General features: G+C 50.5%; 1 protein-coding gene across 1 annotated transcript; it reads left to right on the top strand.

Annotated features, from left to right (window-relative positions):
* Window positions 1-281: 281 nt before the first annotated feature.
* On the top strand, window positions 282-11,916 carry C5AR1 (complement C5a receptor 1). Its single transcript, XM_039248766.1, has 2 exons — window positions 282-360; window positions 10,495-11,916. Exons 1-2 carry the CDS (start codon window positions 358-360, stop codon window positions 11,545-11,547), a joined length of 1,056 nt encoding a protein of 351 aa, XP_039104697.1. The 5' UTR covers window positions 282-357; the 3' UTR covers window positions 11,548-11,916.
* The last annotated feature ends 2,590 nt before the right edge of the window (window positions 11,917-14,506 follow it).

Here is a 14,506-nt window from a genome sequence, read left to right as displayed (position 1 = left end):
ACCTGGGGCCCTAGAAGGTCCCAAATGGGGGAAACCAAGGCAAAGAGACGCGCTGAGCCTAGATCTGGGGGTGGGGGGGTCTCTTATCTGGATTCCACCCTCCTCAGTCCAGGAACTTCCTCAGTTTTGTGAGCCCAGCCTCCCTCCTCTCACTGGAAGGGGGTGTTCAGAGCCCTCTGGGTGAGGGCCCGACGGAAGTAGCCCCAGATGGGGTGCCCAGTGCAGACCAATGAGAACCCCAGAGGGGAAAGACTGGTCATTTCCTCCTTGCTGTTTGCACCCTCCCTTGGGGTTTAAAAACCACGGTCTGTGGGCAGGAGGGACCTTTGATCAGCGGGGAGCCCAGGAGACCTGAATATGGTGAGTTCCCCGCTCTGCCCTCCCCGCCCCTCCCAGGGCAGGATCGTGGGTTTAGGAATCATCTCCCTTCCCTCTCGCCTTGCTGGGTCTCTCTCTCCCCACCTCTCCCCTTCTCGCTGTCTCTCCCTTTCCTTCCTCCTCTCTGGGTTCTCCGTCTCCCCTCTTCTCCCCTGACCCTCAATTCAGACTCTCCAGGGCTGGGAAGCAGCTAAAAAGTAAGATCAAGGGATTATCTGCAAGTCCGCAGGGCCGGGATCAAAGAGGTCCCCAGGGCAGGAAATTGGCGTGTTGGACCGGGTTAGATGACCAGATCCTCAAGAGGAGAGATCTAGGAGAGAACGGCAGGAGCAAATGTTGGGAGCCTGCAAGGAGCCAGCTTGCAAGGAAGGGAATTATTCACCCGGGCTTATAGGTGTTCTGGATTGTAGACACAGGGAAACTGAGGCCCAGGGAGGAGCAGAGATGGCCCGGGTCCTTCAGTGGTTGGTGGCAGGCCCAGGCTGCCCCATGGGTTCTATGAGTGTCAAAGGGAGACTGTCCCCAGGCCCTGGGAGGGCTCCCCGCTCCCCCGCCCCTGCCCCCTTGTGCGCCCAGTGCTGGGGTTGAGAGAAGCCGGGCTGTGATTTAGCACCTGCCTCGCTAGGGGTTCTGGTCTTGCCTCATCTGGCTGAAAGAGGAAACGGAGGATGCGTTAGCTGACCAGGGAGGGGCTTGGCATTGCCTCACCCCACTTTTGAGACCTGGCTGACGCCAACGGGACTTTGCGAATAGGACCGATTGCTGGCTTCGACTTCTTCTGGCCATAAAACGGTCCCAAGTACCAAAGTGGATTCAGTGAAACGTCATTCTCCCTGCCCAGCCCAGAGCCTCAGACTCCTCGTCACGGCCCCCCTGAGGCAGTGGTAGGCACCCCTTTGTGTTGGATCCTTCCAGAAACAGTCTACAGGTGCTCAGGGACAGATGTGTGGGGAATATAGGAGGGGGTAGTTTGACGTGAGGGTCACGTCGAAATAAGCTTCAATTTCTGTCTCTCCTGTGCGATAGACAGGCAGACTCCTCTTTCCTGAGCTTCCTTCTCTTTACCTTTAAGATGGGAAAACAGGGGTGCCTGGGGGGCTCAGTTGGTTAAGCATCTGACTTCGGCTCAGGTCATGGTCTCATGGTTTGTGGGTTCGAGCCCTGCGTCGGGCTCTGTGCTGACAGCTAGCTCAGAGCCTGGAGCCTGTTTCAGACTCTGTGTCTCCCGCTTTCTCTGCTCCTCCCCCACTCGTGCTCTGTCTCCCTCTCTCAAAAATGAATAAATGTTAAAAAATTAAAAAAAAATAAGATGGGGATAACAATCCTACAAGCCTACAGAACCTAAGCCTACAACGTAGGACCATTGAAAGAATTAAATGATACACGGAGAGCTCTTATGTGCATGGTATACAGTAGGTGCTCAATGCATGTGACATGTCTATCATTTCTTCCCCCTGCAAATAGAAGTACGTTCTATGCATTAGCCTACATCTTGCTTTGTTTCTTGAGTAACATATAGTGTTATTAATCAGTATTTATTGAGCGCTTGCTGCATGCCAGGCGCTGTCCTGTGCACTTTCCATCTACAAGGAAGACATTATTGGGATCCTTGTATATTTCAAGGGAATTTCTTCTTTTCTTTTTATCCACTGTGTCCCAGTCTTCTAGGAGGGTCTGTCCCCTGTCAATAGAGATTTAGTTTGTGTCCCATGTTTTGTCTTTTTTTTTTTAATTTTTAAGTTTATTTATTTGCTTTGAGAGAGAGAGAGGGAGAGAGCGAGAAAGAGAAGGGCAGAGAGAAAGGGAAGGAGAGAGGATCCCAAGCAGGCTCCACACAGTCACCACAGAGCGTGATGTGGGGCTTGAACACATGAACCATGAGACCGTGACCTGAGCCCAAATCAAGAGTCGGCCACTTAACTGACTGAGTCACCCAGGTGCCCCTGTCTTTATTTTTTTAATTTAATTTTATTTAAACAAAATTTTTAGGGGTGCCCGGGTGGCTCAGTCAGTTGAGCGTGTGACTTCGGCTCAGGTCATGATCTCACAGCTCCTGGGTTTGAGCCCCGCGTCAGTCTCTGTGCTGACAGCTCAGATTCTGTGTCTCCCTCTCTCTCTGCCCCTCCCCCACTCGCTCTCTGTCTCTATCTCTCAAAAATGAATAAATGCTAAAAAAAATTTTAAATATATTAAAAAAATTTTCATGCAATCTCCACCCCCAATGTGGGGCCTGAACTCAGGACCCCGAGACCAAGAGTCACACACTCTACCAACGGAGCCAGCTAGGCACCCCCCTCCCCTACATTTTGTCTTTAAAACCAAAGTTACATCTTTGGACCCAAGTCTGGGGTTCCGGAACTGCAGATATGGAGTCCACGGGCAATTTCTCTTTTAACAGATATCGCCAAAAGTTATACCAACTTACACTTCCCATCTGCAGTGCAGGAGAGTGTCTTCCTTCCCACCCCAGCCCCGTCCCCTCCCCCACCTGCACTATTACATCAAACTTTTTTTACTTTTGCCAGCCTGAGAGGTTTGTGTGTTTTTTTTATGTGGTTTAAAAAATGTGAGTGTTTGTAAGTCAGGATGCCCACTCTCACTCTCATATCCCATTTCTCAGAGGACACGACCTCTATTGGCTCAGTGTGTTTCTGTGGGTGTATTATCTAAAGATGTCGTGTCCATGCAGGAGCAGGGAGGGGGGTGTTCGGGAGGGAGGGGGGAAGCAGACCTTGCCTGCTGCGTATGTATACAGAAGGCGCTGATGGCATTCCTCAATGGGTCTGTTCTTTCCACTTTATTTATTTATTTATGTTTTATTTATTTCTGAGAGAGAGACAGCGTGATCAGGGGAGGGTCAGAGAGACAGGGAGACACAGAATCCGAAACAGGCTCCAGGCTCTGAGCTGTCAGCACAGAGCCCGACGCGGGGCTCGAACCCACCACTGTGAGATCATGACCTGAGCCGAAGTTGGACGCTTAACCCACTGAGCCACCCAGGTGCTCCGGTTCTTTCCACTTTAATGAGGCCGCCGCCCACAGGATCTCCCCTGCTTGGAAGGCTGGGGAAACAAGCCAAGAGACAGAGGCGAGGGGCTGGGACAGTGTTTACTCTGCACCAGCTGCACCTTTGTGTCCAAGTCACGCATCTTCTCTGTGCTTTCAAATCCTCCTCCTTCTCTTCCTCCCGTTGACCGTGACCCCCATCCGAGCTCCCATCTTCAGTGGGCTGAGCCCCTCCTCACCTCCTCTCTGGTCCTGCTGCCTCTCGTCTTCACCTCTGTGTTTCACCTTCTCACAGTGGCCGGAGCGATCTTTCTACATGGACGCTAATCTAGTCCCTCTGCGGATCCAAGACCGCCCATGACTCCCTATTACCCAAGGATAAAATACAAATTCTTTTTTTTTTTTTTTAATTTATTTCTTAGGAGAGAGAGAGACAGCATGAGCAGGGGAGGGTCAGAGAGAGAGGGAGTCACAGACTGAAACAGGCTCCAGGCTCTGAGCTGGCAGTCAGCACAGAGCCCGACGCGGGGCTCGAACCCACGAACCGCGAGATCATGACCTAAGCGAAAGTCGGACGCTTAACCGACTAAGCCACCCAGGCGCCCCAAAATACAGATTCTTTTTATTTTATTTTTATTTTTTTAATATTTTTATTTATTTCTAGGAGAGAGAGAGACAGCGTGAGCAGGGGAGGGTCAGAGAGAGAGGGAGTCACAGACTGAAACAGGCTCCAGGCTCTGAGCTGGCAGTCAGCACAGAGCCCGACGCGGGGCTCGAACCCACGAACCGCGAGTTCATGACCCGAGCGAAAGTCGGACGCTTAATTGACTAAGCCACCCAGGCGCCCCCCAAAATACAAATTCTTTAACACGGCACGGGTGGACCTTCCCGCCTCGTCTTGGTCACCTGCCAGCTACAGGGCGGTCTTTCATCCCCTCGCCCGCAGCGTGCAGCTTTGGGTGCACACCCCCACTCCCACCGTCCTGGAGGGCTCTAAGGCTCAGGATTTCTGGGAAAAACTCAGTTGTCCCAGCTGTGAAATGGATGTTGCAATCGGCCCTTAAAATGAGCCTGTGAGAGGCGCCTGGCCGGCTCAGTTGGTGGAACGTGCAGCTCTTGATCATGGGACTCTGGGTTCGAGCCCCATGCTGGGCATAGAGATTACTGAACAATAAAATCTTGGGGTACAAACTGCATCTGTGAACTTAGGAGCCCTAGGACCCCACTGGCTGTTGGGACATAAATGCTGTTATCAGTTAATTAATGACACCTGGGAGGCGCTTAGAACAGCACCTGGCACCGAGCGGTCCCCTTGGGGCCCCTGACCCGCGCTGTACCATCATGTCCCCACTACCCGCATGTGGTTTTGAAATTTAATTAAATTGACATAAAATTCAAAGTTCAGTGCTTCAGAGATGTCGGTCACGTTTCACGCACCTGGGAGCCGCACATGGCTGGTGGCCACCCTCCGGGACATGCGCTGGCATTCCAGAAAGTTCTATTGGCTGGGGCTGCAGGCTGTCCTCATCCCACACCTGGCTGGGCTCTCCATCGGGCACCCAGTTCTCATCACTGGTGCTTAATCTCTCTCTCCTCGTGGGCTGTAGGCTCTCCGCGGCAGTCCTGTCGCCGGTTAACACGATCGCAACAACGAAAAGCTTAGAATTGTCCTAGAAGGGGGTGCCCGGGTGGCTCAGGGCGTTAAGCGTCATGACTCTTCATTTCAGCTCAGGTTGTGATCTCGCAGTTGGTGAGATCGAGTTCTGCATCGGGCTCTGTGCTGGCAGCCAGGAGCCTGCTTGGGATTCTCTCTCTCTCTCTCTCTCTCTCTCCCCCCTTCTCCCCCACCCCCGCATCCCCCCAGCAGCCATCTCACATGCTCTCTCTCTCTCTCAAGATGAATAAGTAAACTTAAAAAAAGAATTGTCCTGGAATTGTGGAATCACAAATTCTTTTACGTTTTCTGTAAAACATCCGGGTTTGGGAATGGGCAGTGCACCACTACTTTGGTTTCTCATACAAGAGGAACAAAACATATACAGGGAAATCCTTCCTTCCAGGGCCCATTCCTCCCCCCCCTCCGCCCCCCATAACCAGCTCGCAGGGACAGCCAGTCAGTCATACAAGCTTCCTCTGTCGGTTCTGGGGATTCTTGGCAGAGAGAGACAGGTGCAGTGATAGATCTCTGTGACAGACACACAGGAGAGGGAAGGAGAGAGAGTGAGAGGAAGAGAGAGACTCTTCTTTCACAGGTGGGCTGCCTGACACACTGTCTGGTCCTTGCTTATTATTCTTTTTTTTTAAAATATTTTTATTTATTTCTAGGAGAGAGAGAGAGGGAGAGAGAGAGCGTGAGCAGGGGAGGATCAGAGAGAGAGGGAGTCACAGACCGAAACAGGCTCCAGGCTCTGAGCTGGCAGTCAACACAGAGCCCGACGCGGGGCTCGAACCCACGAACCGCGAGATCATGACCTAAGCGAAAGTCAGACGCTTAACCGACTAAGCCACCCAGGCGCCCCCCTTGCTTATTATTCTTAATTATTTTAAGATTTTTACTTAATGTATTTATTTTAAAATATTTATTTTCTAAAAAATGTTTATTTATTGTGAGAGAGAGAGAGAGAGAACATGAGTGAGGGGAGAGGGAGGGAGAGGGGGAGAAAGAATCCCAGGCAGGCTCCATCCACCCTGTCAGTGCAGAGCCTGATGCGGGCCTCCATCTCACCAAATGGGAGATCAGGGCCTGAGCCGAAATCGAGAGCCGGTCCCTTCACCGACTGAGCTGTCCAAGCGCCCCTGAAATATTTTTATTTATTTATTTATTTTAAAAACAATTTTATTTTTTAAATGTGTGGGGTTTTTTAATGTTTACTTATTTTTGAGAGAGAGAGACAGAGCATGAGCATAGGAGGCAGCAGAGAGAGAGAGGGAGACACAGAATCTGAAACAGGCTCCAGGTTTGGAGCTGTCAGCACAGAGCCCAATGCGGGGCTCGAACCCACGAACTGTGAGATCATGACCTGAGCCTAAGTCGGATGCTTAACCGACTGAACCACCCAGGTGCCCCATATTTTTAAGTCATCTCTACACCCAGCTTGGGGCTTGAGCTCACAACCCTGAGATCCAGGGTTGCATGATCCGCCACCTGAGCTAGCCAGGTGCCCCCTGTCCTTGCTGTTTATGCGTCGCCCTAGCTCTTGGGGCCCCCGGCACTTCAGGACATAAACTCCTCATCCTCCCGGGGAGCTGCGCAGGTGTGTTCTGTTGCCCGGATGTGCCACCATTAGCCAGGCCTTGCTGCACACGCTGGTCATTTCCCATCTGCGTCGGGGTGCTGCAGGCAAAGCTCTTCCCAGCCACTTGTCCTGGAGGATTCTGGAAGCCACAGGGCATTCGCATCGGCACTTCCTTTTTTTTTTTTTTTTTTTTAATACCCCTTGCCCTTATGAAGTCAGTGAAAGGAAGTGTTAGGCCTCCCTTCCCAAAGGAGAATCACCGAGAACAAAGCCCACAAAACACAAAAAGAGTTGGTTATTCTGGCTTATTTTAGTCCCGAACACCCGAAGACCCCGAAGAGTCATCGGAAGAGCGCCCCGCTGAGCCATAGCTCAGGGTTTATATAGGGAGAGGGGCGAAGCCAGTGTGCAGAAGCGAGAATTTTGCGGTTAGAGTTGGGGGTTGCTTAACAGATGCTTGAAGAACATGTTTGACCGTTCTAATCACAATGTTCACCAAACATTTCCATCTGGGGGGGGGGGGGCGGCCTGGGGCAGCCAGGAGGAGCCAGGTTGCTCAACCCCTGACCTTTTACCCCTTTTACCCGAATAGAGGTTAAGATCAAACAATGGTTGGTACTTCCTATTTGCATGCCCCTCGCCTTTTGGCCCAAGGGAGTTTTTACACGGTGAGCTCACAGCCGGAAGAAGCTTGGTCAGCTGATAGCTGGAGTGAGGAGCCTGGGAGCAGGGGTGGGGGGTGGCGGACGTAGAGATGCTCCCTTTTTGGAGTCTGAGTCACACTGTAGCCAAGGAGGCCTGGGATGGGGGAACCAGCAGCTGCAAAGCTACTGGCTTCATGCTTTGCATCCAAAGCGAACAGTCACAGTATTTAACAACCTGCAAGGGGCAGAGACACCCCCCCACCCCAAGTAGGTCTCCAGCCTTCTGCTGTGCCTGGCATTAACCCTTTAGTAACTGGAGCATGGGATGGGGGTGGGGGAGTGGAGGGAGGAGAGGGATGAGTGGGTCCCAGAAGGAAATGGGAAGAAGCCAGGGTGGGAGACAGGTGGGAGGGGGGTATGCCATGGCGGGGGGGGGGGTGTGTGGAAATGGTAAGGGTAAGACTCCCAGCAGGGACTATTTACCAATAGAAACATTGCGACAAGATGAGCTTTCTATTTTGAATATTATCCCCCTTACAGAAAAATTGTAAGAATGATACAAAGAACTCCCGTAAGACTCTTTACCCAGATTCTCCAAATTTGCTTTATCATTCAATGACTTAGCTTTTTGCCATCATCTATCTATCTATCTATCCATCTATCTACCATCTTTTTTTTGGAACAATTTGAAAGTAAGTTGTAGGCATCATACCCTTTGGCTCTTATATACCTTAGTGTTTATTATTTCTTCTTCTCTTCCTCCCCCTCCTTCTTCTCCTCCTTCTTTTTTAAGTGTATTTATTTATTTTGAGAGAGAGAGCACCCACAAGTGGGGGAGGGACAGAGAGGGAGGGAGAGAGAGAATCCCAAACTGGCTCCACACTGTTAGTGCAGAGCCGGATTCAGGGCTCGAAGTCCTTAACGGTGAGATCATGATATTTGACCAACTGAGTGCCCCAGGCGCCCCTGAAAGTGCTTCATCTCTGACTAGGACCCCCTTGCAGGATGCCTCTTCTGTCCTTTTGACATGTCCCCATCATTCTTTAAAAGTTGCTTGGGGCACCTGGGTGGCTCAGTCGCTTAAGCGTCTGACCTCGGCTCAGGTCATGATCTCACGGTTCATGGGTCCAAGCCCCGCATCAGGCTCTGCGCTGACAGCTCAGAGCCTAGAGCCTGCTTCACATTCTGGGTCTCCCTCTCTCTCTGCCCCTCCCCTGCTCACGCTCTGTCTGTTTCTATCTCCCAAAAATAAATAAACGTTAAAAAAATTTTTTTTTAAGTTTCTTTACTTTCTTGTATGAGATGTTCTGGGCTCATCTTGTATATTTCCTGTCCCAGAATGGGAATCAGTCCTGGGTTTTGGGTTTTTTTTTTTTATTAAAAAAATGTTTATTCATTTTTTAAAAAACTTTTTCTCATGTTTTATTTATTTTTGAGAGAGAGAGAGACAGCGTGAGCAGGGGAGGGTCAGAGAGAGAGGGAGACACAGAATCTGAAGCAGCTCCAGGCCCTGAGCTGTCAGCGCAGAGCCTGATGCGGGGCTTGAACCCATGAACCGTGAGATCATGATCCAAGCCGAAGTCGGACGCTTAACTGACTGAGCCACCCAGGCGCCCCTGTTTATTCATTTTTGAGAGAGAGCAAGAGAGTGCACGAGCAGGGGAGGGGCAGAGAGAGAGGAGGACAGAGGATTTGAAGTGGGTTCTGTGCTGACAGAGGAGAGCCCGAGGTGGGGCTTGAACTCAGCAAACCTTGAGACCATGACCTGAGTGGAAGCTGGACGCTTAACTGACAGCTCCCCAGGTGCCCCGACCCTGGGCTCTTTGAAGGGCAGAGGGCCATTAAAGACCATAATCTGATTGGTAAGGTCCTCTTTGTTCTCGAACAGATATCTTTCTCTGTTCCTGCCGTCCCTCTGTCCTTCCTCTTGCCATCCCTCTGTCCTTCCTCTTGCAAGGCAAACATCTATTTCTTATTCCCATTTCTCATTCTTCATCTTGCTGTCCCCCAATATTTTCTCTCTGCTCTGAGACTGAGGTTTTGGAATGACTTAAGCTAAAGGTGACGAAAGGCTGGGAGCCAAGCAGGAAAGAAACAGACGCACCGAGCAGCAATGGAACTTGCAAAGGGCCGGGCGGGCTTCAGGGAAGACAGTTGGGATCTGGCCCCTCGCCGTGCTGAGCTATCTGGGGACCCAGAGCACAAGGGCACATGTGTGCCCTTCTACACTTAGCGAAATAGCCTCCCGTAGTTTGAACCAAGTGGAACAAATAAATACAGCGCTACTCAAAGCTCCCGGAAAACAAAAAAACTCTCACAAGTCCCAGCAGCGGGGACTGTACATAACGCCCCGCATTGCCTGATATGTTTTCTTGCCACAGTCAAGTCAGAGACCCTGCTGTCCTGGAGAGCACTGTGGTCTGATTGGACAGTTCCTACTGCACAGTCATGCAAGGGCAGAAAACAAAGACAATTTGTCTTTATTTACAAGTTGGATGTTCCCCCGCCTCTGATTTTTTTTGGGGGGGGGGCATTGATTTTGATTCTTAAAAAAAATTTTTTTTAATCTTTACTTAGTTTTGAGAGAGAAAGAGACAGCGTGAGCAGGGGAGGTGCAGAGAGAGAGAGGGAGACAGAGAATCTGAAGCAGGCTCCAGGCTCCGAGCGAGCTGTCAGCACAGAGCCCGACGGAGGGCTTGAACCCACAGACTGTGAGATCATAACCTGAGCCAAAGTCGGACACTTAACCGACTGAGCCACCCAGGCGCCTCGCTCCTTGCTTAAATATCACACCGAATCACTCCCTTCTCCAGGAAGCTGCTCAGAGCACAGAGCTGTCTCAGTGGGTGGGAGGCAGCAAAAGGGGGCAGCGGTGGGGGTGGGTGGCGGTGGGGGATGTACCTGGGGAATATCATCTAAAGCGTGTTGGTGACATGAAAAATAGCTAACAAGCAGAGTGTCGTGGGTACGGCCCAGGAAGAGTGGATAGTGATCACAACATTGAAGCAGGGCTAGGGTTTGCTCATTTGGTCACTGGGTCCTGGGGATGTCCAGGGATGGTAGCGGGAGGTGCCGAGCCGGGAGGGTGGCGGGCGTGACGCCCCAGCTGGGTCTCGGCCCCCCACATCCTCGTTTCCCCGGGGAGAATCCTGGGGCTCCGAGAAGTGATGTGACGGGCTTCCGGCCACGCAGCTCTGATGGTCCCTTGTCGCCTCTCTGGTTCCACGCAGGACCCCCTGAATTACAGCGCCACTGAGTATCCCCTATATGACTGGACTGGGGACCCCAACGTGCCGGTGGACCAGCCTTCGAGAACCTCCAGGCTGCCTCTTCCGGAGGTGTTTGCCCTGCTAATCTACGTGGTGGTCTTCTTGGTGGGGGTCCCGGGCAACACCCTGGTGCTCTGGGTGACGGGCTTCGAGGTCCGGAGAAACATCAACGCCATCTGGTTTCTCAACCTGGCGGCGGCCGACCTCCTCTCCTGCCTGGCGCTGCCCATCATGTTCACCTCCGTCTTTCAGCAGGGCCACTGGCCCTTCGGCGACGTCGCCTGTCGCATCCTGCCTTCTCTCATCCTGCTCAACATGTACGCCAGCATCTTGCTCCTGGCCACCATCAGCGGCGACCGCTTCATGCTTGTGTTTAATCCCGTCTGGTGCCAGAACTACCGGGGGCCCCACCTGGCCTGGGTGGCCTGCGGCGTGGCCTGGGTCGTGGCCCTGCTGCTGACCATCCCCTCCTTCCTTTACCGCGCGGTCTACGTGGAGTACTTTCCGTTCAAGATAAAGTGTGTCGTCAACTACGGCCAAAACAGGGTCCCCATCGAGAGGGCGGTGGCCGTGATCCGGCTGGTGGTGGGCTTCCTGTGGCCGTTGGTCATGCTCGGAATCTGTTACACGTTCCTCCTGATTCGCACCTGGAGCCGCAGAGCCACGCGCTCCACCAAGACGCTCAAGGTGGTGGTGGCGGTGGTGACCAGCTTCTTTGTGCTCTGGCTACCCTACCAGGTGACAGGGATGATGCTGGCCTTGCTCCCCTGGGACTCAAAGATCTTCATATTCGCGTCCAGTGTGGACGCCCTGTGCATCGCCTTCGCGTACATCAACTGCTGCATAAACCCCATCATCTACGTGGCTGCTGCGCAAGGCTTCCACGCTCGCTTCCTCAAGTCCCTTCCCACCAGGCTCCGCAACGTGTTGACCGAGGAGTCCGTGTCCCGGGACAGTAAGAGCTACACCCTGTCCACGGCGGACACCCCGGCCCAGAAGAGCCAGGCGGTGTGAGGGGAGTGCTGCCGCCCGGCCCCCCCACTTCCCACCTGTCCATTCTCTCTCTGCTCATTCGCGGGGCCCATGGAGCTGTCGTTTCCGCCAGCTGCCCTCCGTTCCCTCCGTCTCTCCCAGACGTGTCCTCCCTCGCTTTCAGGACTAACACGTCCCTCTAGGGATCCCGTCCTTTCTTTCCACCCAAGGACTTTGGAAAAACCAGCAGAAACTCATAATACTGGGAGTCCCCTCTCCCCAAACGGCTCTCTGTCTGCGTGGGCAGAGATTGTGACTAGAACACATCCGCTGCATAGAAGACAGACAGAGAGAAATATTTTAACCTTTGAAAAATAGCGAGGGGCGCCTGGGTGGCTCAGTCAGTTGAGCGTCCGACTTTGGCTCAGGTCATGATCTCACAGTTCGTGGGTTCCAGCCTGGCATCTGGCTCTGTGCTGACAGCTCAGAGCCTGGAGCCTGTTTCAGATTCTGTGTCTCCCTCTCTCTCTGACCCTCCCCTGATCATGCTCTTTCTCTCTTTCTCTCAAAAATAAAATAAACATAAAAAACCCTAAGTGTGTTGATTTAAAGAAAAACAGGAAGTTAAAATGTTACTCCATTGTGGTTTTTAAAAAATGCCTTAAGTAAAAAGATGTTAGAAGGTCCTGGTGAAAAGCAAGTGTGAGGGAGGGCTGTTGTAAGGGGGGGGGGCATGTAGGGAAAGAGTTGTTGGACCCTTCCGGGGAAGGAGGAATATGTGTTTTTACTTTGTAAACTGCTATTTTGTTTGCATTTCTAAAAAAAAATGAAAAGAAAAGAAAAGAAAAGAAAAAGGAAAAAAGAAAGCAAAAAACCCAAAATACTTTTAATTTTGGTATCATTGTAGACTCACGTGAAGCTGTGAGCATTATCGAAGAGGGATCTTGCATGCCCTTGACCTATTTCGCTCCGGGAACGCCTTGCAAAACGACGTTGCAAGATCTTGACCGGGATGTTGACATTGATATACTCAAGGGGCAGGACGTTTTCATCACCCTGGGGAGTCCTTCATAATGCCCTTTTCCAGCCCCCCTCCACTACCCTCCATCCCCCCCGCTGCCTGGTCTCAGGGACCCAGGCAGCCGCGATTCTTCTCCCTGTCTCCAATTTTGTCCTTACCAGAAATGTCTTATCAAGGGACTCATACAGCGTGTAACCTGCTGCCTTTTGAAAAAACTTGTCTGCTGCACGTGAATAATGAACATAAAAAACAATAAATGTTGAAATGCTGTGCTATTTAGAATCGACTGTAAAACACTTCTGTTTAGAGTTTGGTGCGTGCGTGCGTGTGTGTGGCTGGGCTAGAGATTGTGCAGACCAGCACTATTCAACAGAAATATGCTGTGAGTCTCATACGTAGGGTCCAATTTTCCGTCGCCGCACTAAAAAGGTAAGAAGAAACAGGGGCACCTGGCTGGCTCAGCCAGAAGAGCGTGTGACTCTTGGTGTCAGAGTTGTGAATTTGAACCCCATGTTGGGGTAGAGCTTACATAAATAAATATGCTTAAAAAATAAAAAAAGAAACATGAAATAATAGTAATGTATTTTATTATTATATTAACAACAATTATATGAATAGGATATTAGTGATAGCATATGAATATTATATATTATACAATTATATGTTATATGACTATCAGGATGTTATATACTAATTGTGTATATATTTCAAAGATTTTATTTTATTTATTTATTTTTAAAATTTTATTTATTTACTTTTGAGGGGAGGGGCAGAGAGAGAAGGAGAGAGAGAGAGAATCCCAAGCAGGCTCTGTGCTGTCAGCTGATGTCAGTCTCGAACTCACGAACCCGTGAAATCATGACCTGAGCCGAAATCAAGAGCTGGAGCCTCAACTGACTGAGCCACGCAGGCTCTCCAAAGATTTTATTTTTAAGTAATCTCTACACCCAGTGTGGGGCGTGAACTCACAACTCTGAGATCCTGACTGAGCCAGCCAGGCACCCCTATAATAATTGTATTTATGATTCGACGAAATAAAAATACATAACCATATTATATAATATAGAGGATATAGCACACATTTTAACATTATATTAATGTATATAATTTATACCAATATATTATAGTAATAGGAATACTATTAAGATACTTATTATATTATTATATATAATGACATTTAATATATAAAATATGCATGCAGTCAATACTATATTTTGCCAAACAATATATCCAAAATATTTCTTTTATAGTTTTTTCCCCTTTTTCCTCCTATAACTGTTTTTTTAATTTGAGAGACAGAGGGAACGAGAGTGGAGGAGAGGCAGAGAGAGAGAGAGAATCGTAAGCAGGCTCCACGCTGAGCATGGGGCTCAATCCCATGACTCTGGGACCTGACCCCAAATCAAGAGTCAGACACTCAACCGACTGAGCCATCTAGCCACCCCAACCGGCCTGTTTTCAAAAGATCATCCTGTCAGGCACCTAGACGGTGCAGTCGGTTGAGCATCTGACTCTTGATTTTGGCTCAGAGCATGATCTCATAGTCATGAGATCAAGCCTGGCCTTGGGCTCTGAGCTGGGCATGGAGCCTGCCTAAGATTCTCTCTCCCTCTACCCCCTCCCTCTGTGCACACACACGTGCCTGCGTGCATGTGTGTGTGCTCTTTCTCTCTGTCTCAGAAAAAAAAAAAGTTAAAACAATTAAAAATCAGGGGCACCTGGGTGGCTCAGTTGGTTAAGCATCTGACTTTGGCTCAGGTCATGATCTCACGGTTCGTGGGTTCGAGCCCTGCTTCGGGCTTTGTGCTGACAGCCAGCTCAGAGCCTGGAGCCTGTTTCAGATTCTGTGTCTCCTTCTCTCTCTGACCCTCCTCCACTCACGCTCTGTCTCTCGAAAATAATAAACATTAAAAAATTAAAAATAAATAAAAAATCGTCCCTGTGCCTATTTTACCTTCATCTGGGTGCAGCTTCCTCCAG

The sequence above is a fragment of the Hyaena hyaena genome, unplaced genomic scaffold, assembly GCF_003009895.1.
Source record: "Hyaena hyaena isolate Hyena2069 unplaced genomic scaffold, ASM300989v1 scaffold_9, whole genome shotgun sequence".
Lineage (NCBI taxonomy): Eukaryota > Metazoa > Chordata > Mammalia > Carnivora > Hyaenidae > Hyaena > Hyaena hyaena.
Note: the sequence above shows the minus strand (reverse complement) of the source record. Positions and strands in the feature narration are given on the sequence as shown.